The 26,296-nt window shown below is 42.3% G+C and overlaps 2 protein-coding genes across 3 annotated transcripts; one reads left to right on the plus strand and one right to left on the minus strand.

Moving 5' to 3' along the window:
- Positions 1-122: 122 nt before the first annotated feature.
- Positions 123-15,191, minus strand: kif15 (kinesin family member 15). The gene is made up of 34 exons (XM_038967592.1): positions 15,154-15,191; positions 14,710-14,896; positions 14,509-14,585; positions 14,388-14,425; positions 14,194-14,291; positions 13,923-14,102; positions 13,573-13,782; positions 13,278-13,403; positions 13,055-13,177; positions 12,808-12,910; positions 12,522-12,640; positions 7,153-7,362; positions 6,803-6,980; positions 6,447-6,588; positions 6,114-6,255; positions 5,723-5,908; positions 5,492-5,620; positions 5,068-5,173; positions 4,632-4,797; positions 4,325-4,475; positions 4,090-4,175; positions 3,916-3,994; positions 3,629-3,715; positions 3,424-3,528; positions 3,183-3,305; positions 2,924-3,070; positions 2,680-2,775; positions 2,413-2,577; positions 2,187-2,290; positions 2,015-2,081; positions 1,863-1,900; positions 1,599-1,731; positions 1,121-1,252; positions 123-976 (listed from the first exon to the last, which is right to left on the minus strand). The coding sequence occupies exons 1-34, from the start codon at positions 15,177-15,179 to the stop codon at positions 929-931; spliced, it is 4,107 nt and encodes a 1,368-aa protein (XP_038823520.1). The 5' UTR covers positions 15,180-15,191; the 3' UTR covers positions 123-928.
- Positions 15,192-16,143: 952 nt separating this feature from the next.
- Positions 16,144-25,756, plus strand: LOC120023522 (transforming acidic coiled-coil-containing protein 3-like). 2 transcript variants are annotated; one of them, XM_038967547.1, is made up of 17 exons: positions 16,144-16,226; positions 19,877-20,054; positions 20,358-20,488; positions 20,608-20,654; positions 20,765-22,517; positions 22,677-22,725; positions 22,811-23,012; positions 23,106-23,164; positions 23,267-23,397; positions 23,617-23,698; positions 23,780-23,941; positions 24,012-24,079; positions 24,156-24,199; positions 24,303-24,463; positions 24,992-25,098; positions 25,199-25,319; positions 25,448-25,756. In XM_038967547.1, exons 2-17 carry the CDS (start codon positions 19,878-19,880, stop codon positions 25,511-25,513), a joined length of 3,360 nt encoding a protein of 1,119 aa, XP_038823475.1. In that variant the 5' UTR covers positions 16,144-16,226; position 19,877; the 3' UTR covers positions 25,514-25,756. The 2 variants fall into 2 exon arrangements, with proteins under 2 accessions (XP_038823475.1, XP_038823476.1); XM_038967548.1 differs by having other exon boundaries at positions 20,870-22,517.
- Positions 25,757-26,296: the final 540 nt, after the last annotated feature.

Below are 26,296 nucleotides of genomic sequence, written 5' to 3' on the forward strand. Positions count from 1 at the left end.
CTGATATACTGTAATGTGTTCCTAATGCAAACCACAAGAAACATAAATATACATTTGGATTTCTTTATCTCATTAACACATATTACAAATAGTAGAAATGGTAGAAAGAAGCAGTACACAGTTTAGCATAAAGTAACAGGAAATTATTTGCACCCTGTCCAAAGACATGATCCTGTCACTTATTCTAAAGCCATAGATGAGACTAGTAGAAAAAGTAAAACAAGACACACATTGCGCCAACAGACAAGATAATGGTAACAAAAACAAATTCTATATTTCGTTTATGATCAAGTGGACAAAATAGCAAATTCACCCGTATTACTTATTATTCTACTACAGAGAACATCTATTTACAGTTTTGAAATATATTTAATCCAGCAGATCAGTTGTTAAACAATGTGACTACCCTATTGTGGCATCTCTGGTAGCCACTGTGGTAAACACTAGGGCTGGGCGATATAGACCAAAATGTATATCAAAAGAATTACAATACAAAGGATGATATCATATAAACGAGATATGAATGCAGATGACGCTGTGGCATGGCCTTCATTTAAATGTGGCCTAGGGGGCTACACTGGCTTCAGGTGAGAACAAGTAGCCTATGTTTTAGCCTGCAGAGGTATAGTGGAAATATCATGGGATACTAAGATCCAATGAGATGCATACCTACCTCAATTATACATATTGCAGTAAAAATAAACACAATGTATTGGCCAGCCCAGCCTTAGAAATAGGAGTATATTCATATAGAAATATTAAAATACATTTGAGAGAATCACAGTTTTTGAAACAGGTCATGTTTATCCTATGTGATGATACAATAGCATGGTTATCAGTCAACTCAAAATGGGAAAAGGTTATGTTTGGGGGACATGTTCGCAGTCAACAAGAAATGTTGAGTGGCCAATGAGAATCTCTCCAAGCTTCATGCATTTTCTCGCACACTCATTTCCGATCTGAGTTTTTCATTTTCCTTGAATAAAAAATAAAATAACAATTGAGTTAATTATAGTCTATTAATGCAGTGAAATGACCCCTCAGTATTTCACTGCCGAGGCCAAGTTTCTTGATGGTACACCATGCAGGCATGTGATGAAATGTTAAATATGATTATTACCTCTTGAAGTTTGGTATTCTCCTTTTTTAGCTTAACCAGGTACTCAATCCTCTGCTTATGGTTCTTATGGCCCACAAGCTTGCCGTTCTCCTCAGACAAGTGGTCAACCTGCTTCCGAAGAACCTCCACTTCCTGTAGGGGACAGTCGGGCAGATACAGACATTTCCCACATTCACACTAAAACAATGTCCATACATTAGCTAGATTCAGTACAGAAGGACCCTCCTAAAACTAATCATGGACTAGGACAGCTCCTGATATCATTGCTGTCTGGAGGAGCATGGAGATCGATGTCTCCCATAAAATGATCCAGCCTGTCAACTAGTGCAAGTTGATATTTTCTGCATTCCATATAAATTACATGTATTTATTTAAATAAGAATTTGATCATAATTGATCTTCCTGCTCAAATAAAATAATTGTTTCTATTCAAAATTACAATAACCAGAACCCCTACAGACCCTGATGCCGTTCTCACCTGAAGCAGTCTCTCCTTGTCGTGCTCCTTACGGCTCAGCTCTCTGAGCTCCAGGCAGCGATTCCTCAGCTCGTTAGTCAGCTCCTGGACACAGGTCTGAGACTGGGCCAGTAGGGATTCCTGACTCTGCAGTCTAATCAAAAACAGAAACAAACAAAAACAGATGTCAAACTTTAACAAATGCATATTAGGGAAAGTATATTTGCATACACATGCAGATTACACATAACATACTTTGTTCTCTCACACATTCTATTTGCATACCTTTCCCGAGCTTCAGTGAGCCTCTGTATTACTGTGCTCTGAAAATGAAAGGAATGAGGAAATATGAAAAACCACCTTCTGCAAACAATGGCATTTTCTGTTTACAAAAACTACATTCAGGTGAACAGGAGAGTTGAGTGATTGATACACACCTTTTCATGCCTCTCCTCCTGCAGCTCCCTCAAGACATTCTGACTAATGGCCTCATTTAAAACATCACTGTCAATTAATATATATCCATCAGACACTTGACAAATCAACTGTCTGATAACACTTGGTTGCAAAAATTAATTGGTGAAAATAAGTGATTTTGAATGGACTAACCAATTTGTGTTTTCATTCTGAGCCAGTTGGTTCTGCTTGGTGTAGAACTGGTCAAGAAGAACTTGGATCTCCATTCGCATTATTTCCTTCTCATTCAGCTGACCCTGTGGGAAATCAACAGACTTGTTAGATGCCATATGTGTTATATCAATGTGTTAAATAAGTGTCTCAAGATTGGATGTTTAGCATTCATCATGACATGCCGTAAACAACAACAAAAAAACACCTTGAGCCTCTGGATCTCCTCGTTCTTGGCGGCCCTTTCAGAGTTGAGCTCAGTGAGGAGCACTTCCATAGTCAACATGGAGGAGCGTCGGTTCTCCAGCTCCCTCTCCTGGCACTCCAGCACCTGGCTCAGATCAGTGTTGAAGCTCCGGGGGTTGTGAGGTGTCTGAGAAATCAATAAGATTAGCTAACCCTCTCTTGATCAGACAGAGTTCCTTCCTGGTAATGCATACAGGAGGGAAAACCATCAGACACAAGTATCTGTTACCTGTGGCAGCACTTTAGGGGTGACGGATGACTGTGGAATACGATTGGCACTCTCGCCTCGGACAGTCCTCTCAACCGCTTCTTGCTGTTGTTTTAACTGGTGAAAAGCAGGCAGGGAAATCCCATGAGTAAAGTAGAGATCTAATCTATTTGGTCTGGTCTCAAATCTACCGTTTTCCATGCTACTGTAGCCCTTAATTCATTTTCAGTGGCTCTTTGTATATGTATAGAAATAGGTCTGTTACCTTCTCCTGGAGAGTTTGGATGATAGCCTCCTTCTGAGCAGTCTGATCCTGTGAAGCTTGGAGAAGACCTGCCTGCTCGTCTAACACCTTGGTGAGTCGCTCCACCTCCTCAGTGGCATAGACCACCTCCTCCTGAAGCACCTCTACCTGAGGACAAACATCCATCCAGACATTGTCATAATGATGGAATTCAGGCACATGTTATCGTATCAAAGCTCAAGAGGCCATATTGTTGTTTAAAATTAACTCCAAGTCTTACCTCTATCAGATTAGAAGCTACCTTCCTTTCGGCTGCTTCTCTCAGGTCCTGGAGCTCTGCTTGCATCCTGTTGTTGTGTTCCTTGATCTCCTCTCTCTCAGAGCAAGCAGCACTGTACTTAACCTATCAGAACAAAACAGGCCAAAACTAAACACGTTGATAAAATACAGTAAGAATTGAGAAGTATACAAGTTAAACATGATAATTAATTAAAAGATAAACAAATGACTTGAGTCAGTACCGTGAGGTCCTTGACATCTCCAGACAGCATGGCGAGGCACTGGTCCTTTTCGCCCAGCTCACTGCGGAGGTCCCTGGTCTGGTTGATCAGCTCCAGCACAAACTCCTGTTAAACACAACAAGAGACTTCTGAAATAAGAGGTATCATATCCATGCTATAATCCAAAATAATAAAAATGAATGGCAGGTCTTATGGCAGGACTTACTTTGTCTTGTTCAATCTTTTGCTCAAGACTGGTTATGGTCCCATTGGCAGTTGTCAGATTTTGTTCAAGGCTTTCCATATTAGAAGCCTTTCAAAGTAAAATACAAACGGAGAGGGTCAATTACAGTTGATTGGAGATTAAGATTCAATATGTCAAAGAGTGTTCAACTAAACTGAAACATACTGGTGATAGCAATTTCTAAGAAAAAAGTATAAAACTTATACTCAACTCTAGGGCACTATAATACCAACAATGTATACACTAAACACTAACGATGAAAAACAGACCTGTTGTCGGCTTTGTGTAGTCAGCTCAGACACTTTCTTCCTTAGCACTGCATTCTGCTCCATTGTCTGAACAAGCTCTCTGGGGAGAAACAAATCAAATATGTCAACATTTCAAATACACTTCAAGAAGGTCTCATCATCCACAAATCAAAAACAATCCTTTATACAACTCACTCTAAAGTGCTCTCTTTATCCTCTTTCAACTGGGAGGTCAGATTACTGGTGTGTTCTCTTTCAGACTGCAGAGCGTTTGTCAATTCCTACAATGCAAGCAACATATTCATCAAGAAAAAGTAATCACACAAAACCCTCAAACGTTTAACTGTAATTTAATACAAATGAGAGACGTGTTCTGAATGTCCTTAACAGATAAGCAGTGCTTGGTTGGTTTAAAGAGATGCTGACTGACCGTGATTTGGGCCTGCTGAGCTGTGACCTCCTGCCGTTTCTCCTCTAGCTGCTGCCTGGACTGGTCTGCATCAAACTTGGCCTCTGCCTGGAGCTGGTCCAAGGCATCCTGCAGGGACCGCTGCTGCTCTAGGAGCTGCTCCCACTCCCGCCTGGGGGAGAGAGGGAAAACATGTGAGGGGGAAGAGATGGAGAGTCTGCTAACTACTATGGTGACATTGAGTTCGCAGGATTTCCATCAAACTGAGTAAATCTCATCCGACACACACACACAAAACAACAAGACAGCTGTAGCCATGCATACGTACTGGACTTCTTGGAGCTGTAGCTGAGTGCTGATCAGGCTGCTAGAGAGGTGTGCCGTCTCCTTATGCTGCTCACTCTGGCCCTCACACAGCTCCTTCTTCACAGCAGCCAGCTCCCTATCAGAGGACTGAAGCACCAGGCGCAGGTCATGCACCTCGCTCTTCAGAACTACAAAAGAGAATGGATCGTTTTGATAACCATATAATACCCAGGAAAAAGACAAACCCTCCTGTCCTCTTACTCAATTATTGGTACATTATGGTTTTAACAGTGGGTGCCTGGGCGGTGAAGAAGGGGTTTCTTTAGACTAACCAACACTAGTAACACTTGAGTATTACAGTTCTGCCCATAGTGGATGCATACAGTCTTCGACTACTTTCGCCAGAGAACCCTGGGTAACTCAGTATAAACTAGGTGAAGTGTGTGATTGGTTCTTACCCTCCCTGGTGCTTCTCTCTGCCTTTAGGTTCAGCTCCAGGTTGCTGATAGTCTCCTGCAGGCTCAGCTGTTCTCTGTTCCAGCCACTTCGCTCAGTGGAGAGCAGCTGGACATACAAATAAAGAATTCATTACCATAGTCATTAGCTGTAAACCAATACAGCTCAAGGGATGACTTTATTATCTTCAAGACAGGGCTTGAATATCACATGGAATGAAACACCTCAGGCAATGTATTCAGCTTAATCTGTACATAGTTATGCAAGTTTCAAGTTTAATTAAATCAAATGTACAGGATACACATGGTATACACCATCCAACGAAATTCTTACTTGCAGGTTCCTTCTCGACAATGCAACAATAAGAAATAATAAAAGATAAGAATACTAACATAACATATCCAGAACATAACGGAAGTTTCCTACCTCATCCTTGCAGCTGAACTCCTCTATCATCCCAGTCACCTGCTCCTCCAGCTTGACAATCTGCTGCAGCAGCTTCCTGCTCTTCAGCTCCTCCTGGTCCAGCAGAGTCTGCACCTGACTGGCTTGCTCCTGCCAAGCAAAAGGGAAATAGATTTGTAGATTCCACCAAGAGAATGACAAGTATAACGTTACGTTATTTGTTTTATAATTGATGAAGCCTGGGTGCTATACCTGGACCTGTTGCAGCTCCTCAGTCAGCGCCTCACAAGCCATCTCAGTCATAGCTGGTGGAGGCTGCTCACTCTGGATGTCATCCACGTCGTCATCTCCTCTCCCGTTCACATTCAGATGGTCGGGGCTGGAGAGTGGCACCAGGCGGGTCCGCAGGTTGTAGGCCTTGGTGGGGGTGGTGAGAATCTGGGGAACAAAACAGTCACATAAAATTAGCATGAGAAATAAAGTATTAGTCATTAATAGGCTATCTTCATAGAATTAAACCAAGGTTGAGCAAACTCCTGGATCTAGAGGTACCCCAACCCGTGACCCTCTATAGTAGCTCAGGCACAGCCCTCGAGGGGCATTGAGCCATCGGCGAGCTGCTAAATAACGCAAATACCCTCACCTTGATAGTTTCAAAGTGGATCTTGTTCAGCTGAGAAACCTCCAGTTTCTTGTGAGCCTTTGTGGCCTCCAGAATGTTCTCCAGGTGCTTGTTGGACTTATCCAGGTACCTCTTCTCTGATTCCAACTCTGACATCTGTTTCCTGGAACATAAGGAACAATCCTTAAACCTCTGAAGCACAATATGGGCCTATAACAAAAAAACATGGTGCCAATAAACTTCAAGTTCCAAGAGCTAATTACAATTTAATGCAACAATTTGTTTTTGTCCATGAAGTCAAGGGTTCATACTGAATATCATGACAGCATGCATGTCTCTAGAGAGCCTCCTTACTTGGTGAGTTCCTTATACTCTTCGAAGGCTTGGATGGTGGCTGTGAGTTCTGTCTGTTTCTGGAGAAACTGGGCCTTCAGCCTCGCCATGGATATGGCAGAGATGTTTTCTGCAGTTACCGGAGTGGAGTAAGACGGCTGAGCTGTGGAGAAATGTCAAATTCACTTTACTGAATACCCTTGCATGCTTTGATTAATTACATCACTAGTATAATCACAACAAGAATAATAAGCATAATACAAACATATTACTACAAGCACACTTGATAAGCATAATGCAAAATTGACAGCGCTACAATGCGGTACTTTCACAATGATGTGCAGTCCCTTCATCTCTTGTGCATCTCCTGTGCTTACCTCCATCAGACCACTCAGTCTCCAGAGCCCTCTGGAATTCCTCCTCTAGCTCTGCAGCAGCTTGGCCTGCAGCCCCCTCAGCTCTACTCACAGACTCAAGAGAGCGGAGCTGCCGGTTCTCCTCCCGGAGGCTGTAGTTCTCTGCTGCATACCGGGTCATCTTTGGGTGATGCGCAATCTGTAGGACAGAGGGAATGAGAAGTAGCCACAAATGCTAAATTCAATCAAATTAAGGAGTTGTACATGTGGTTGTTCATTTTCTGAAGTGTTTTGTGAAAGTGTGAGTTGAAAAAAAATGTCACAGATTCAGATTGGGGTCAACAGTACTTTAACGGGGTAACATATTGTACCTGGTCTCGAAGGATCTTGATCTCCTCCTTGAGCTGGTCGACGAGGGCTTGGCTCTGTGGGTCAGAAAGTAATCCCTGGCCACCCTTTAGGCTCTTCTCTAGGCGAGAGATGTGTTCCTCTCTAAACTTGAGAATCATGCGGTTGGAGTGAATAAACTTCTCCTTCTGGGACCAGGCCTCCTCAAGCTGAGACACCTTCTGGAGCAGCATCTAAGGAGGGGAGGATGTACAGTATGTGTATTAACTACCATCCCTCTCTAACAAACAATATTCAGACTAGAGGTTGACCTATTAAATCGGCATGGCCGATTTCAAGTTTTCATAACAATCGGTAATCTGCCTTTTTGGACACCAATTATGGCCGATTACATTGCAATCCACGAGGAAACTGCGTGGTAGGCTGACCACCTGTTACCGAGTGCAGCTTCAAAAGGATATTGTGGCTGCAAGGAGCCAAGGTAAGTTTAGCTAACATTAAACTGATCTTATAAAAAACAAATCAATCTTCACATAATCACTAGTTAACCTAGTAATATCATCAACCATGTGTAGTTAACTAGCTTGTCCTGCCTGTTAATTTATCATCGAATCACAGCCTACTTCAACTTCGCCAAACGCGTGAGGATTTAAAAGCGCATTGCCGAAAAAAGCACAATCTTGACACAAATGTCCCTAACCATAAACACCAATGCCTTTCTTAAAATCAATACACAGAAGTATATATTTTTTTAACCTGCATATTTAGTTAAAATAAATTAATGTTAGCAGGCAATATTAACTAGGGAAATTGTGCCACTTCTCTTGCGTTCAGTGCAAGCAGAGTCAGGGTATATGCAACGGTTTGGGCTGCCTGGCTCGTTGCAAACTGTGAACTAATTTGCCAGAATTTTACATAATTATGACATAACATTGAAGGTTGTGCAATTTAACAGCAATATTTAGACTTAGGGTTGCCACCCGTTCGATAAAATACGGAACGGTTCCGTATTTCACTGAAAAAATAAACGTTTTGTTTTCGAAATGATAGTTTCTTGGTTTGACCATATGAACAGAGGCTCGTATTTCTGTGTGATTATTATAATGAAGTATATGATTTCATCTTTGATAAAACAGTCTGACTGAGCGGTGGTAGGCAGCAGCACACTTGTAAGCATTCATTCAAACAGCACTTTACTGCGTTTTCCAGCAGCTCTTAGCAATGCTTGAAGCACAGCGCTGTTTATGACTTCAAGCCTATCAACTCCCGAGATTAGGCTGGCAATAGTAAAGTGCCTATTAGAACATGCAATAGTCAAAGGTATATGAAATGCAAATGGTATAGAGAAATAGTTGACACGTCATAATTCCTATAATAACTACAACTTAAAACTTATTAACTGGGAATATTGAACCACCAGCTTCATATGTTCTCATGTTCTGAGCAAGAAACTTGAACGTTAGCTTTTTTACATGGCACATATTGCACTTTTACTTTCTTCTCCAACACTGTGTTTTTGCATTATTTAAACCAAATTGAACATATTTCATTATTTCTTTGAGACTAAATAGATTTTATTTATGTATTATATTAAGTTAAAATAAAGTGTTCATTGTTCATTCAGTATTGTTGTAAATGTCATATATACACACTTGAAGTCAGAAGTTTACATACATTTAGGTTGGAGTCATTAAAAACGCGTTTTTCAACCACTCCACAAATTTCTTGTTCACAAACTATAGTTTTGGCAAGTCCGTTAAGACATCTACTGTGTTCATGACAAGTAATTTTTCCAACAATTGTTTACAGACAGATTATTTCACTGTATCACAATTCCAGTTGGTCAAAAGTTTACATACACTAAGTTGACTACCTTCAAACAGCTTGGAAAATTCCAGAAAATGATGTCATGGCTTTAAAAGCTTCTGATAGGCTAATTGACATAATTTGAGTCAATTGGAGGTGTACCTGTGGATGTATTTCAAGGCCTACCTTCAAACTCAGTGCCTCTTTGCTTGACATCATTGAAATTTAAAGAAATCAGCCAAGACCTCCAAAAAAAATTGTAGACCTCCACAAGTCTGGTTCATCCTTGGGAGCAATTTCCAAACGCCTGAAGGTACCACGTTCATCTTTACAAACAATAGTGCGTATAAACACCATGGGACCACACAGCCGTCATACCGCTCAGGAACGAGACGCCTTCTGTCTCCTAGAGATGAACGTACTTTGGTGCGAAAGTGCAAATCAATCCCAGAACAGCAAAAGGCCCTTGTGAAGATGCTCGAGGAAACAGGTCCAAAAGTATTTATATCCACAGTAAAACTGGTCCTATATCGACATAACCTTAAAGGCCACTCGGCAAGGAAGAAGCCACTGCTCCAAAACCGCCATAAAAAGCCAGACTACGGTTTGCAACTGCACATGGGGACAAAGATTGTACTTTTTGGAGAAATGTCCTCTGATCTGATGAAACAAAAATAGAAATGTTTGGCCATAATGACCATTGTTATGTTTGGAGGAAAAAGGGGGGAGGCTTGCAAGCCAAAGAACACCAAACCAACCGTGAAGCACAGGGGTGGCAGCATCATGTTGTGGGGGTGCTTTGCTGCAGGAGGGACTGGTGCACTTCACAAAATAGATGGCATCATGAGGCAGGAAAAGTATGTGGATATATTGAAACAACATCTCAAGACATCAGTCAGGAAGTTAAAGCTTAGTTGCAAATGGGTCTTCCAAATGGACAATGACCCCAAGCATACTTCCAAAGTTATGGCTTAAGGACAACAAAGTCAAGGTATTGGAGTGGCCATCATAAAGCTCCGACGCTCGTCTTATGTGGCAGGGCTAGCAAACTATTACAGACTACAAAGGGAAGCACAGCCGCGAGCTGCCCAGTGACACGAGCCTACCAGACGAGCTAAATCACTTCTATGCTCGCTTCGAGGCAAGGAACACCGAGGCATGCATGAGAGCATCAGCTGTTCCGGACGACTGTGTGATCATGCTCTCCGTAACCGACGTGAGTAAGATCTTTTAAACAGGTCAACATACACAAGGCTGTGGGGCCAGACGGATTACCAGGACGTGTGCTCAGAGCATGTGCTGACCAACTGGCAGGTGTCTTCACCGACATTTTCAACATGTCCCTGATTGAGTCTGTAATACCAACATATTTCAAGCAGACCACCATAGTCCCTGTGCCCAAGAACACAAAGGTAACCTGCCTAAATGACTACCAACCCGTAGCACTCACGTCCGTAGCCATGAAGTGCTTTGAAAGGTTGTTAATGGCTCACATCAACACCATTATCCCAGAAACCCTAGACTCACTCCAATTTGCATACCGCCCAAACAGATCCACAGATGATGCAATCTCTATTGCACTCCACACTGCCCTTTCCCACCTGGACAAAAGGAACACCTACGTCAGAATGCTATTCATTGACTACAGATCAGCGTTCAACACCATAGTACCCTCAAAGCTCATCACTAAGCTAAGGATCCTGGGACTAAACACCTCCCTCTGCAACTGGATCCTGGACTTCCTGACGGGCCGCCCCCAGGTGGTGAGGGTAGGTAGCAACACATCTGCCATGCTGATCCTCAACACTGGAGCTCCCCAGGGGTGCGTTCTAAGTCCCCTCCTGTTATCCCTGTTCACCCACGACTGCATGGCCAGGCACGACTCCAACACCATTAAGTTTGCATACGACACAACAGTGGTAGGCCTAATCACCAACAACGACGAGACAGCCTATAGGGAGGAGGTCAGAGACCTGGCCGGGTGGTGCCAGAATAACCTATCCCTCAACGTAACCAAGACTAAGGAGATGATTGTGGACTACAGGAAAAGGAGGACCGATCACGCCCCCATTCTCATCGACGGGGCTGTAGTGGAGCAGGTTGAGAGCTTCAAGTTACTTGGTGACCACATCAACAACAAACTAGAATGGTCCAAACACACCAAGACAGTCGTGAAGAAGGTACAACAAAGCCTATTCCCCCTCAGGAAACTAAAAAGATTTGGCATGGGTCCTGAGATCCTCAAAAGGTTCTACAGCTGCAACATCGAGAGCATCCTGACTGGTTGCATTACTGCCTGGTACGGCAATTGCTCTGCCTCTGACCGCAAGGCACTACAGTACATCACTGGGGCTAAGCTGCCTGCCATCCAGAACCTCTACAACAGGCGGTGTCAGAGGAAGGCCCTAAAAATTGTCAAAGACCCCAGCCACCCTAGTCATAGACTGTTCTCTCTACTACCATATGGCAAGCGGTACGGGAGTGCCAAGTCTAGGACAAAAAGGCTTCTCAACAGTTTTTACCCCCAAGCCATAAGACTCCTGAACAGGTAATCAAATGACTACCCGGACTATTTGCATTGTGTGCCGCCCCAACCCCTCTTTTTACACTGCTGCTACTCTGTTTATCATATATGCATAGTCACTTGAACTATACATTCATGTACATATTACCTCAATTGGGCCGACCAACCAGTGCTCCCGCACATTGGCTAACCGGGCTATCTGCATTGTGTCCCGCCACCCACCAACCCCTCTTTTACGCTACTGCTACTCTCTGTTCATCATATATGCATAGTCACTTTAACCATATCTACATGTACATACTACCTCAATCAGCCTGACTAACCGGTGTCTGTATGTAGCCTCACTACTTTTATAGCCTCGCTACTGTTTATAGCCTCTTTTTACTGTTGTGTTATTTCTTTACTTACCTATTGTTCACCTAATACCTTTTTTGCACTATTGGTTAGAGCCTGTAAGTAAGCATTTCACTGTAAGGTGAATTCGTATTCGGCACACGTGACAAATCAACTTTGATTTGACCTCAATCCTATAGAAAATTTGTGGGCAGAACTGAAAAAGCGTGTGCGAGCAAGGAGATCTACAAACCTGACTCAGTTACACCAGCTCTGTCAGGAGGAATGGGCCAAAATTCACCCAACTTATTGTGGGAAGCTTGTGGAAGGCTATCCGAAACATTTGACCCAAGTTAAACAATTTAAAGGCAATGCTACTAAATACTAATTGAGTGTATGTAAACTTCTGACCCACTGGGAATGTGATGAAAGAAATAAAAGCTGAAATAAATCATTCTCTCTACTATTATTCTGACATTTCACATTCTTAAAATAAAGTGGTGATCCTAACTGACCTAAGACAGGGATTTACTAGGATTAAATGTCAGGAATTATGAAAAACTGAGTTTAAATGTATACACAAATTTTAAAAAACGTCTGATTAATCGGTATTGGCTTTTTTTGGTCCTCCAATAAATCGGTATTGGCATTAAAATCCTAATTGATCAACCTCTAATTCAGAAATAACATAGACTTATGTCAGCTGTTTCAAAGTACAGAAAGCTATACCTGCTTGTCGTTTTCACACTTTTTCCACAGACGCACAGCTTCTAAAAACTGTGTCTTGTATGAGGCATCAAGACCACCTTCAGTGAGGTCTGGGGGAAGAATGTGTAAAGACAATAACACTTTCCACAATGAATGTTACAGGGGAAAATTGACAGTATACACACATGTAAGAATCAACCAGAGTGAGCCAGTGTGGCAAAGCCTAGGTCAGATGTTTTTAGGGGAACCTGAATTGTAACCTTACCAATGGGAATCTGGGGCCCTCCTGGGGCCACATCTCCCCCACTGTGTGTCTGGGCAGAGAGAGCCTGAGCTAGCTGCTCCTTCAGCTTTTTCACCTCAGTCTGAAGCTGCCTCACATTCCCCTGCGTGTCTTCATTGATCATGGCCTGATAAAGCACCAGAAATCACGAGGAGATGCTCACTAAACTACAAGATATACAATATATATTACAATCAGTAGCACTTTATATGGAGAAAACGTTTTGCCTATTTAATTACTGATTGTGAAAAAATTAACTTTTCATACTAACCTTGTTTTTGATCAACTTGGCTCTCTGGGCAAACTGTAAGGTGGATAGAGTTTCCCCAAAGCACTTAGAGCCTGGGTGCACATTGGCTATAATGTAGGTCTTAGCATTTCCTCCAAGAGAGTCCTGCAGAAAACGGTTCTCTGTTAGCACACATCAGGAACATGAAGAAAGCAAGAGCTTTGTTTTTATTTTTTTAATCGAATTAGACACAAGTGTATTTTACCCGAAGCAAGAAGGTGAGTTTGGAGTCCCTGTAGCAGATATGCCGGCTCTTCCCATTGGACACATCCACCAGCGCCATGATCACCTGACCCAGGCACATGAGGGAGCGGTTGATGCTGCTGGCTTCCTGGAAGAGAAGATAGGGGGTATATGTCAGGAGTGATAACAATATAACAAATGAGTGTACACAGCACACAATAACACATACAAGTTGGAATGTAGCCCTCTAAAGGCTTTGTTGTGTGCAGTGTTGTGAATGTTCGTTCAGTCAGCGGACAGTAGTCCTGGAGCATCACCTTGAGTCTGGAACCCTCTGTGTGTGTGTCTCTCTGCCTCTCTGACCCTGCCAGGTCCACCAAGTTCAGCTGGGATGTGCGAATGTTCACCACCTCCTTAGCAGTCTCCTTGGACTCCAGAGTCATGGTGAAGACTGCATGGGACCGTGAGGACTCTCTGTTCATGGAGGTAGAGGCCACGCGCCGATTACGCCAGCCCATCGACAGCACCTGAGAGGGAAGCAGGATAAGTTAACTAAACGCAAACAATTCAATGGCAGTCAAATCAATCTTGCACAATAAATTAATGCTATGACCAAAGCATTGTATAAAGCAAGTCATTGAATCAATCACATTGAATTATTTACTACCTGGTAAGCTTCAGCAGCTGAAGTGACAAACTTCTCTACAGCCCCTTCCACAAACACCCCCTTCTTGATGTTCTCTCTGAGGAACAGGCTGGCTGAGGCGCTGTCCAGCAGGTCATAGATCTGCTCGTTGTAGATCTCAATGAAGGAGCATTTGCACAAGAAGCTTTTGGCATTCTCAGACTGTCAGGAAAAACAATGCATATTAAATCCTCAGAGAAAAAAAAACAGATAAACAACAAAATCACTTCAATGTCAGTTACTTTCTGCTCACCCTTTCTACCTCCCTGTTGATAAGGAAAAACAGGTACTCAAAACTTCGAGGGATAACCCCCCGTTGGTCATCAGTAAAGTTGTCGAAATCAGACGGACCTAGGGAAAGAAAACAGGCAACATTTAGTACCGAGGCACTGCAAAGAAAATAAGGTGTCTGTGCAACAAAACAAAATAATTCAATGCAGCACTCACCAAGCATTGTGAATGTTTTTCCAGAGCCAGTTTGTCCGCTGTAATAGGAAAACATTTGTGAGATATTACAGCACTTAATAAAACATGAATGAACTGTAAAACAATAAGAAAAATCACTCACTAGGCAAAAATGGTGCCATTGTATCCATTAATACATGACTCAACAATGTTCTTGGCCACACTGGAGAATACAGAATCCTGTTACACAGAGAGGAGACGGACGAAAAATTCAGTTGGTTTGATTTGAGCCTCTATCTACCAATGTGTGAATTACTCCAGGTTACAGCAACAGTTAAACTATAATCTAAACACCAACACTGACCTGAGTGATGTCCATGTCAGCAACATGGTCATAGGTGAATGTCCGTGGCTCCGGCTTGGAGTGCAGGCGAATGGTGTTGGGAGAGGTGACTGTGAGACAGAGGCCTTGGTCTCCATCAGTGGTCAGGCCAGTCCCCTGGGTCAGAGGTCTCACCCGCACAAACACTTTGATCGAGTCACTATCACCACTACATTACAGAAAACGAACATTCAAGGGTTAATACACTTTACCAACAGACGGTGCCAGTTTCTGCTCTCTTGCCAACTTCTGCTCTCTTGCCAACTTCTTATGGAATTGTCGTGACAAACAAGAGGTACTGGCAGTATAAGTTGCCAAATGAGGCAGGGCAACTCGTGTGTCAGTATGTGTAGAGTGAGTATGTATTATTAAATTGAAGACAATAGCCAGCTCTTGCGAGAAATAAGCATTATTAAGCCACATTACCTGTGGGTTATTTGTTGATGCTGCATTGAGCAATCGACAGATTCTGGTAACAGAGGAGACATACAGTTAGCTAGTTAGTCAAGGTTGATCAAGGAACTAGAGACACTGTTTTAAACAGAAACCCAAGTTTAATCAGATGTCTAAGTTTCATACAGCAAATGCATGCTAGGTAACGTTAGCTCGCGAATAATATTAACGGAAGTAGCTAGGTAGCCAACAAACGCCAAAATATATTTTTTTAAATCACTTGCAAATATTAATGTTTAGGTGACGTACCCTTTCCCTTCGTATTCATGTTGAATCTTTTCAGACAAGTAGCTTTGCTACTAGCAAACCATTCACAATAACTGATGGCAAAACTCCGCGATAGTGTGTTAGCTACATCTACTAAAATCCATATTCGAATTTGGCGGGTATGTACTCGACCATCGACTGCTCGTGCCTTTAAGAATTTTATGGAATCAGTGAATTGTTTATCGCCGTCAGCTGGACGAAGTCTGATTTACATCAACCTCTTATTTTTGAGAGCATCGAGAAACCGAGCTACAAATTATACACCAGATAATATAATAACAAAGATGTTATCATTGTTCTATCTGTGGTGATACTGTACAACCAAAGATTTGTGGTATACCCATTACTGGGCGTTACAGGTTTGCCTATAGAAAAGGTTACCATAGATTTTCAACTAATCTGGTATATAATTATCTCCCTCTCCCAAAGCAGAAGCTGCAGATATAATTTTCCATTACTGAACAGACAGTTATCATAAATACTATTTTAATAAAATGTACACTCTCCTATAATACAATGTGGACTCTTTTTCGGTCGAGACCAGCACTTCACTTTGATGCTGGTTTGGTTCAAAGTCATGCAACGCTATTGGCTATTTCGTAAGCAGCTCCGCCCTATTTCATTTTTTTCTGTTTATTTAATTGGTCCAAATCGAGGCGTTCAAATTCGAAATCTACTGGTCACTTGCTCATCGAGGGCATTTCGAAAAAGTGAACTGTGTGTGGAGGTCGATACCGGCTACAGAAGTTATTTTCAGTTTATCTGACTTCTTAATTGAGGTATGTAGCTATCTGGCATTATTGGGAAAATTATCTTGCTTTGACATCCACGCTGCTTTTAAGTTAATCTATCTCGCATCATTTCTTAAATTGTAGCCTGACGCTAGTAACTTAACTAACGTTAACGTTGCGTACAGTAACGTTAGCTAACTCGCTAACTGACTTTAGTTCCCTTCCTGCCTGAATCCTACTTACTGAGGTCAAAATATAATTCAAAACGGGTAATTGTTGTTACGCTAAACTTCCTAACTAGCAAAACGACATTAGCTAACGTTAGTTGTCTAGCTGGTTATAGTAGTCTCAACGCGAACGTCTAACCCGCATTGGCAGCAGCTGACAACGTCCGATAACGTTTAACGTTAACATTTAATATTTTTATTTAACCTTTTATTTAATTAGGCAAGTCAGTTAAGAACATTCTTATTTACAATGACGGCCAAACCCGGACGACGCTGGGCCAATTGTGCGCCGCCCTATGGGACTCCCAATCACGGCCGGATGTGATACAGCCTGGATTCGAACCAGGGAATGTAGTGAGTCCTCTTGCACTGAGATGCAGTGCCTTAGACTGCTGGGCCACTCGGGAGCCCACTAACGGTAGCCAACTAGGGTAGTGCGAACTGCCCAGTACATCACTGGGGCCAATCTCCCTGCCATCCAGGACCTCTATACCAGGTTGTGTCAGAGGAAGGCCCTAAAGTGTCAGACTCCAGCGTAACAGAGAGCTAAGTCTAGGTCCAAGAGGCTTCTAAACAACTTCTACCCCAAAGCCATAAGACACCTGAACACCTAATCAAATGGCTACCCAGACTATTTGCATTGCCCCCCTTTTACACCGCTGCTACTCTGTTAACATCTATGCATAGTCACTTTAATAACTCTACCCACATGTACATAATACCTCAACTTACCATTGCCCTCGCACATTTACTCTGTACTGGTATCCCCCTGTGTATATAGTCTCACTGTTATTTTACTGCTCCTCTTAAATTATTTGTGACTTTTTTATTTATTATTTGTAATTTTTTTTAAACTGCATTGTTGGTTAGGAACTAGTAGGTAAGCATTTCACTAAGGTCTACACCTGTTGTATTTGTTAATGTTAGTTATGTAACGTGAGCAAGCTCTATTTGAGTTGTTCGTTAACGTTACTTAGGTGATGTCTTTACATTGTGAAAAAATGTCAGTGCAATGACAATCAGACATTACTGCACTTACACAAGACAATAGCAAAACTAGCTCATGGAATTGTTCCAAACCTTGCTAAAGCTTCTAAAGGATCTGCCCCTTTTTTCAATTTTCACCTAAAAGGACATACCCCAATTCTAACTTCCTGTAGCTCAGGACCTGAAGCAAGGATATGCATATTCTTTATACCATTTGAAAGAGTCTTTGTAGTTTGTGGAAATCTTAAATGAATGTAGGAGAATATAACACATTAGATCTGGTAAAAGATCTGCCCAAATGTGCCTAATTGGTTTATTAATACATGTTCAAGTTCATAACAGTGCACTCTCCTCAAACAATAGCATGAGATTCTTCACTGTAATAGCTACTGTAAATTGGACAGTGCAGTTAGATGAACAAGAATTTAAGCTTTCTGCCAATATCAGATATGTATGTCCTTGGGAAATGTTCTTGTTACTTACAACCTCATGCTAATCGTATTAGTCTGTTAGCTCAACCGTCCCGCGGGGGACCCACCGATACTGTAGAAAAATGCTGCAGTCGCGTTAGTTTAGTTGACTATGCACCAAGGGAAATTACATTTTAGCCAAACTGAAGAATTCCAAATGAAAAAACACTACAAAGAATACTACGGTAAATACTATAGTATACTACAGTTGTCTGCAAAAAAAACACTACAGTGAATACTATAGTATACTACAGTCATGTCTGGAATTCACTATCTGGTCATATGAATTCAGCCAGTACCTCGGAAATTAATTAAAATGTTAGTAAACATTTGTTTCAGAGACGCACCTCTTTGTGGCCTGATGAATATGTATTTCTCCTCACTGGTAGCCACATGACTCTTAAACCTTTTCTCTCAAAGTTAATTGCACATGACTTCTGTGTTGCGGTTTACACGCATTCATTGTCAACAAGGATCCAACGCCATACATGTATACGGTGCATTTAGAAAGTATTCAGACCCCTTATGTTACAGCCTTATTCTAAAATTGGTAATTGTTTTCCCCCAATCTAAACACAATACCCCATGACAAAGCAAACAGGTTTAGAAATGTTTGCTAATATGTTAAAAATAAAGAATTGTCACATTTACATAAGTATTCAGACCCTCCACTCAGTACTTTGTTGAAGCACCTTTGGCAGTGATTACAACCTTGCGTCTTTGTGGGTATGATGCTACAAGCTTGGCACACCTGTATTTGGGTAGTTTATCCCATTCTCCGCAGATCCTGTCAAGTGCTGTCAGGTTGGATGGGGAGTGTTGCTGCACAGCTATTTTCAGGTCTCTCCAGAGCTGTTCGATCGTATTCAAGTCCTGGCTCTGGCTAGGCCACTCAAGGACATTCACAGACTTGTTCCGACACCACTCCTTCGTCTTGGCTGTGTGCTTAGTGTCGTTGTCCTGTTGGAAGGTGAACCTTCGCCCCTGTCTGAGAACCTGCACCAGAGCGTTCATCTTTGCCTTAATCCTGACTAGTCTCCCAGTCCCTGACGCTGAAAAACATCCCCACAGCATGATGCTGCCACCACCATGCTTCACCGTCTGGATGGTGCCAAGTTTCCTCCAGACCATAGGACCACAGGATCTTCTTTGTCGTGGTCAGTCCTTAAGGTGCCTTTTGGTTAACTCCACGCAGGCTGTCATGTGCCTTTTACTATTTGGCTTCCGTCTGGCCATTGTACCATAAAGGCCTGGTTGGTGGAGTGCTGCAGCGATGGTTGTCCTTCTGGAAAGTTCTCCCATCTCCACAGAGGAACTCTGGAGCACTGTCAGTGACCATTGAGTTCTTAGTCACCTTCCTGACCAAGGCCCTTCTCCATTGTTTGGACAGGCAGCCAGCTCTAGGAAGAGTCTTGGTGGTTCCGAACTTCCATTTTAAGAATAATGGAGGCCACTCTTATTGGGGACCTTCTATGCTGCAGACTTTTTTTTTTGGTACCCTTTCCCCAAATCTGTGCCTGTCTGAGATCTACGCACAATTCCTGATATCATGGCTTGGTTTTTGCTCTGGCATGCACTGTCAACTGTGGGACCTTATATAGACAGGTGTGTGCCTGTCCAATAAATTGAATTTACCATAGGTGGCTCCAATCAAGTTGAAACATCAATGGAAACAAGATGCACATGAGCTCAATTTTGAGTCTCATAGCAAAGGGTCTGAGTACTTATGTAAATCTATTTGTAATTAGCTAACATTTCTAAACTTGTTTTTGCTTTGTCGTGATGGTCTTGTGTGTAGATTGGGGAGGGGTGGACAATTTTTATAAATTTTAAATAAAGGTGTTGTTTTTTTACACAACATTGAAGGTGTGGTGTCTACAGCTCAGATATGGGCTTCAGACAAGACCAATCTAAATGATGTGCTTCACTCACTCTTATCACTGTTCCCAGATGTCTATTAGATGTTGACAACTTTTGCCTCAGTAACCTCACTTCTGTGTGCCTTTCTTTATAGGATGAGTTCTACTGCTGTAAACGATGAGAATCGTGGGGTCTGCCCTGGAAGAAAGCAGAGCAATTCAGAGACAATTTGTGACATCTTTTCTTTTGATCAGCCAACTGGGAGGCCCTCCATTCTTCGCCAGTCTCAGGCAGAGAACCTGTCAAACAAAACTATAGCAAAGGGAGGGAAGGTACAGAATATGTTATCATGAAGCCTAGGCTTGCAGTCGTTTCAAATGTTCCAGAATAATTCCCTCTGTATAATCTTGTGACTATGAGGATCTATGCTTGACTGATTAGTCTAGTAAAAAGCATGAGATGACACAATGTTTTGGAAAGGTGTTGACTCACGGCGAGTAAACTGTATAGAAAGAAACTTGCACACACTAACCAGGTTAGGTTTACCTGTTGTGCACATAGTGTGCAAATTTCTTTATTTGACTGTTTTGAATAGAGCATTTGTTTTCAGATACGCTTTTGGGTGTTGCTTTCAGGTTTGTTTTCAGACTCCAAGAAGAGACCCTCTCACTAAGAGAATAGTATCACCAACAAAGTCCCTTAATATGGAAAGCTTGGATGACTGTAGTAAAGCCCTGGAGACTTTGCAGTTTACATCACCCGAAGAGTAAGTATATGCTTTAAAAAAAAATATCTGTAGATGTGTCACATCGGCAGAATGCTGATTCATATTCTGGTATCAAGTTGAGAGAAACCCACATTATCTGTCCTCTTGTATTTTTACAGGGTGGTACCTATAGAAATCAATGGGCTTGTTGATGTAGCAAAATCAGGTAAAGCATCTGATTGGCTAAAGGTTCAAGATTCATTACCCTATGCTGCCTTGTCACATGAACTACTTCAACCATAATGTTTACTTGATTTTCAACTTATTTTACTACAGACTTCACAAATGTGTTGTCCTATCCTGATGATGATATGCCAATTCAGAGTAAAGGAGGTTGTCAGCTGTATTTTGACAACCTTGATGCCATCAATCTCTTCCAAGGGTCTACTAAAATGGTCCTCTCTCCAGCAAGGCCCAGTGAGCTAGCTGAAACTCCCAAGGCTGAAGAACAGCGTGAACGTAATGTCATTGAAGCAGTTTCTGACAGGAATGAAAAGGCACTGGATGATACACTCCCGTTCATGCCATCAGTGGAAAATTTTCTTGCTGACTTCTCAGCCGATATGTGCTCAACAGATAGCAGTGTGATTACCATGATGAAGGACCCAGCCGATGAGTTATCCAACGCTGGTGAGGAAGAAACTGTACCATCAGTTAACCTTGACCCAGATCAAGCTGTGGCTATCATCTCTACAGCTGAGGAGACTCCTCTGCCGCCAAAAGGTACATACGAATTTGATTTTGACAACCTTGATTCAGTCAACCCTTTCCAAACGGGAGGCTCCAAATTGCAGAATTCCCCTGTGCTTGGAAGGAAGCGGCCATGCGATGACTCTCAAAAGGTGGAAGTTGAAGAGCCTGTAGTAAAGGAAATGGAACCAGCAGCCATGCTTGAGGTGGTTCAGCCTGTCCTAGAGGCACCTGTCCAGCCAGAGATGAAACCTATTGCACCGAAGACTACCAAGCCAGCTGAAGACGCTGTGGCCAACACCTCTACAGCTGAGGAGACTCCTCTGCCGCCAAAAGGTACATACGAATTTGATTTTGACAACCTTGATTCAGTCAACCCTTTCCAAACGGGAGGCTCCAAATTGCAGAATTCCCCTGTGCTTGGAAGGAAGCGGCCATGCGATGACCCTCAAAAGGTGGAAGTTGAAGAGCCTGTAGTAAAGGAAATGGAACCAGCAGCCATGCTTGAGGTGGTTCAGCCTGTCCTAGAGGCACCTGTCCAGCCAGAGATGAAACCTATTGCACCGAAGACTACCAAGCCAGCTGAAGACGCTGTGGCCAACACCTCTACAGCTGAGGAGACTCCTCTGCCGCCAAAAGGTACATACGAATTTGATTTTGACAACCTTGACTCAGTCAACCCTTTCCAAACGGGAGGCTCCAAATTGCAGAATTCCCCTGTGCTTGGAAGGAAGCGGCCATGCGATGACCCTCAAAAGGTGGAAGTTGAAGAGCCTGCAGTAAAGGAAATGGAACCAGCAGCCATGCTTGAGGTGGTTCAGCCTGTCCTAGAGGCACCTGTCCAGCCAGAGATGAAACCTATGGCACCATTGTCAACTGCTCCCAAAGAGACCAGGAAGCCAGCTGAAGAATCCATAACTCAGCCCAGTGCAGCCCCTTCCAAGGATGGTGCAGTGAAACTTGAGTTCAATTTTGATGATGGCGAGGTCAAGTGTAAGCCTCCTCCCAAAAAGTTTGGCAAAAGGCCTGTTTTGAAGCCGACATGGAAAAAGGCTGTACCTACAGAAAAAAAAGAACCTGCTCAATCCAAGGAATCGCCAGTGAAGCCATTGGTCAATACTGATTATGAAATTCCTCTTCCCAAGGGCAAGTACAACTTTGACTTGGATAAATTTGACCCAAATGTCAATCCATTTGGTACAAATGTAAAAATGACTGAATCTACAGTCTGTAAGGTGAAATCCAGTCCAGATGCCAAGGCACCAACCTCAGTCAGGGTGGCTGTCTCCCCTGAGAAAGTGACAGAGCCTGTTCAGCAAGAAACTGCCCCATCACTATGGTAAGTTCATTTTAATTTTGCTGCAACTTTATTATCCCAATTTTTTAATGAAGTCTTGATTTATATGTAAAGCATTATCAGTTTGGTTGTGAGCATGTAGATATCACCTTATTAATGTAGCTACACCACACCATTCTCTTATGTTGGTTCTATTTTCAGTGTTTCTATTACTGGATATGAACCTGATCGTTCTGCTGTAAAAGGAATTGTAAGCCTTTTAAAACTTGTTCAAAAAATGTATATTAATGAATTGTAGTGTGACTACTTGGGTGACATCCTCTCTCCAATTGTAGGACAACATTCCACAGAATCCGAAGCTTCAGATGGACTCTTGTGAAGTTCAGGATCCTTCCTCTGGAAAAGAGCAGGAACCTCCAACTAAACCTGACCAACCTTCGCTAAGAACTCCAGAACCCTTGGAACTCTGCCAATTTGAGCAGACCCCACAGAATGGCATGTCAGAATTTAATGAGGACTTTGTTCCTGGAAACACATGTAAGTCAAATAAATTGACAAATGCATTTTAGTTGCGGTAATGTTGACTTCACCTTAGCTTTTTGACTAACTACAGTCCACCCTTCCCTCCAGTCATGGCGAGTGACTTTGACAGACAGATGGACTACCTGGAGCAGTTTGGGTCCAGCACTGTAAGTATATGCTTTGTACTTTTATAAATTGACTGTTATTACATGGATTGTTTTGCATTTTAGGCTTTGGGCTTCCTCAATTACTTTGCGTTTTATATTCAGTTTAAGGAGTCGGCACTGAGAAAACAATCACTGTACCTCAAATTTGACCCACTAATGCGGGAGAGCCCCAAGAAGTCTGGAGTCCCTGCAGGACTCAACAACCTCCCACGACCTGCTCCCTTTGCTTCACGGTATGTTACTCTCCTGGTCCTGATCACAGGCTTTTTTTTAACCATCTGACTGAAAAGAAATGCCTTGTGTTCATCTTAAAATGCTCTAGTTGTAAATAAGTGTTTATTTGGCCTAGAATTGAGAGCATACTTAATCTGTAGTTTGTAACTAAAATGAGTTTGAAATGCAATGGTGAATATCAAGGTGTTTGCTCCAAGTCTGAGGGATGTTTCTTTCAGTGTGGAGACCCAGAAGACTGGAGACGAGGAGGTGAATGGACTAAAATCTGTCAACCCTAAACTGCTTTATGACCTACCACCTGTAAGTTACCTGTCCTCAAAGATCCTACTATAATGTAGTAATGTGGGAAAACTGTTAAATGGAGGTCTTCACTCCCTTTAGGTTCAAGTTGTTGGTCCTCGGACTCTTGTGGCGAATTCCCCTGTGCTTGAGAATCTGGTCCCTACTTTCCCCCAACCAGCCAACCCTGACGATAACATCATAGAGGTGCTGAAATACAGTCAGCAAGACATGAATGCTGCCATTGCCAAGATCCAGAAACAAGTAGGTGTTTGTTTCACTCATCCCTTTTCAATCCAATCAGCATTAATTTATAAGGGTTTATTTTTTATAGGCAAAGGAGAATGCGGATGAATGGAAATCGAAGCATGACACGCTATCTCAGGATAATCATGAAATGGGGTAAGCATTTAAGCTCACTGATTTCTGATTTCAGACCTATAACAATTGTAAATGTCACTGCTTTTTGTTTTTGCAGGAAAATCATGTCAGCATTTGAAGCCACAATTGCTCAGATATTGGGTACGTTGTCATGCAATTTTGGAAAGTTATCAGAGGAATGTTTTGAAGTGTCATTTTCATGTAAAATGCATGGCTTGGTGTGACGTCATTGTGTCTCTGGCAGCTGATAAACAGAGGGAGACGGAGAAGGCCCAGGCTGACATCACTAAAGTCCTGCAGGAGAAGGAACAGTTATCACAGGACCTAAATGCCATGGAGCGGTCCTTCTCAGATCTCTTCAAGAGACTAGACAAATACAAAGAGGTCATCGAGGGTTACATAAAGGTCAGCATGAAAAAGGATGTCATGCCCTATGCATTGGGCCCAGTGTTTTGCACAATCATGTAAAATGCTTGGATTTAAATGGGATACTGCAAGATTCTGGAAATTAAGCTGCTTTTCTGCCTTGCTGAGAGTCGATGAACTTGTGGATACTGCTTTGTGTGCAGTATTAAGTAAGTTGGAGGTTGTTTACTGTTCCTGTAGACCTCCAGTCATTGTGCTGACGCTAGTAACATTTAATCGCAAAACTATCTCCAACTTGCTTCTATTGCACGCAGACCTAACAGTGGTATCCAAAACTTAATCTGACTAAGTAGAAAAATGGCTTAAATGCCAGAATCCCTTTATAGCTCTTTCATTACAGGGTAATCTTTCCTTTCCACATGATTGCGCAAAACACAGGGCTCAGCTTTGGTGTAGGAAAGTAACATTGCTGTGAAGGAAGAAATTAAAAGGGTATGTGTAGGTCCAATACTTTGCTTTGCCAACATCATGACCTAGGGTTTTAAATGTGTGTGTGCCCCTATTAAGAATGAAGAGATGCTGAAGAAATGTGCTCAAGATTACCTGGCTAGGATCAAGGAGGAGGAGCAGCGCTACCAGACCCTGAAAGCTCATGCAGAGCATAAAATTAGCCTGTAAGACTCATCAAACTATACTTTGTGCAAAATAGTTACAGAATTGTTTAGTTGCTGGGCTTTGTGTAGGTTCACTGGGCTGACTTACTCTTATTCTCAGGGCGAATGGAGAGATTGCAGAGGTGCGCTCCAAACTAAAGTCTGAGGTCGCTGCACTTCAGGCCCAGCTGCGCAGGGAGCAGCTAAAGGCCCAGTCACTGGAGAAGAGCCTTGACCAGAAAGTAAGTCACCCTCAATCTGAAATAGTCATGAGGCTGCCTTTATCAGTATCATTTGTTCAGAAAAGTGTTTTGCACTTATCATGGTTGATTTTTTTTTTTCCCTCCTTGCTGATTTTCTGTCCCCTCAGGTAAAAGAGACTGAAGAACTCACCAACCTTTGCGATGAACTAATAGCTAAAGTCCAGAAGGGCTGAGTTCAACCATATGACTATATTTGTTGTTTGGTAGTCAAGATTTTTTACAAATCTGAGTATGTGGTGGTCCTGATGAACAAGTGTGTGAATAGTGCGTTGTAAATATGTTTTGCTGCTCTTGATTGGAGTTTAATTAAGCGCCGTAATAGTAATTCACTAGATTTCAATTCTACTGATTCATGTTGGTTTGTTTTATCAATGTCGGTCTTTATTACTGTAATAAAATTGTTTCACTAATCAAGATCAGTTGTAGCGCCTTGCAAGTTTATTTGAAATTCGTTGTACACCAAACCTTTCGACCACAAGGAGGCGCTGTTTACCATTGAGTATTTTGTAGTGCCGTCTTGGCAAAGGTAATTTGGACTTCTCTTAAGTTTCATGCATTTTATTGCAAGTTCCAATTGAGCATAGCTGTGACATTTTTACTTATTTCAGAACAGTAGCTAAAAGTGTACTTCCTAGACGTTTCTACTGGTGAGCTGTGCTGTTAATGTCAACCATTCAGTAGCTTCCTTATCCCTCTTCTCTCTAGAGCCAAAGCTCATCCCGTTCTACAATGCGTACAAGAAAACAAATGGGCTGCCCTTATACAATGCTTTTCTTCTTCCATGGGCAGCATAGTGTCATCACTCCCTGAGCAGGACAATGCACATCCTAAACGAAAGAAAATCCTTCCTAGATTGAAGTTGAATGTGGTAGTGAGGGGAGAAATGCTAGTCAGTTGGAGGACTATGAGAGCGCTCGTTCTGTCTGTGTCTTACAAAAAAGTGTAAATTTGCTTGT

The sequence above is a fragment of the Salvelinus namaycush genome, chromosome 28 (assembly GCF_016432855.1).
Source record: "Salvelinus namaycush isolate Seneca chromosome 28, SaNama_1.0, whole genome shotgun sequence".
In the NCBI taxonomy this organism is placed as follows: domain Eukaryota; kingdom Metazoa; phylum Chordata; class Actinopteri; order Salmoniformes; family Salmonidae; genus Salvelinus; species Salvelinus namaycush.

What these genes read in the sequence shown, in the direction of transcription:
- LOC120023522 (XM_038967547.1), top strand. Translation starts at nt 19,878, where the DNA reads ATGAGTTCTACTGCTGTAAACGATGAGAATCGTGGGGTCTGCCCTGGA. An exon ending in CAGTTTACATCACCCGAAGA is followed by an intron (nt 20,489 to 20,607) that starts GTAAGTATATGC and finishes GTATTTTTACAG; the next exon opens with GGTGGTACCTATAGAAATCA. An exon ending in AGCAGTTTGGGTCCAGCACT is followed by an intron (nt 23,165 to 23,266) that starts GTAAGTATATGC and finishes TTTTATATTCAG; the next exon opens with TTTAAGGAGTCGGCACTGAG.
- kif15 (XM_038967592.1), bottom strand. Translation starts at nt 15,179, where the DNA reads ATGCAGCATCAACAAATAACCCACAG. An exon ending in GAGATGTCAAGGACCTCACG is followed by an intron (nt 3,306 to 3,423) that starts GTACTGACTCAA and finishes TTGTTCTGATAG; the next exon opens with GTTAAGTACAGTGCTGCTTG. An exon ending in AGGAGGAGAGGCATGAAAAG is followed by an intron (nt 1,901 to 2,014) that starts GTGTGTATCAAT and finishes TTTCATTTTCAG; the next exon opens with AGCACAGTAATACAGAGGCT.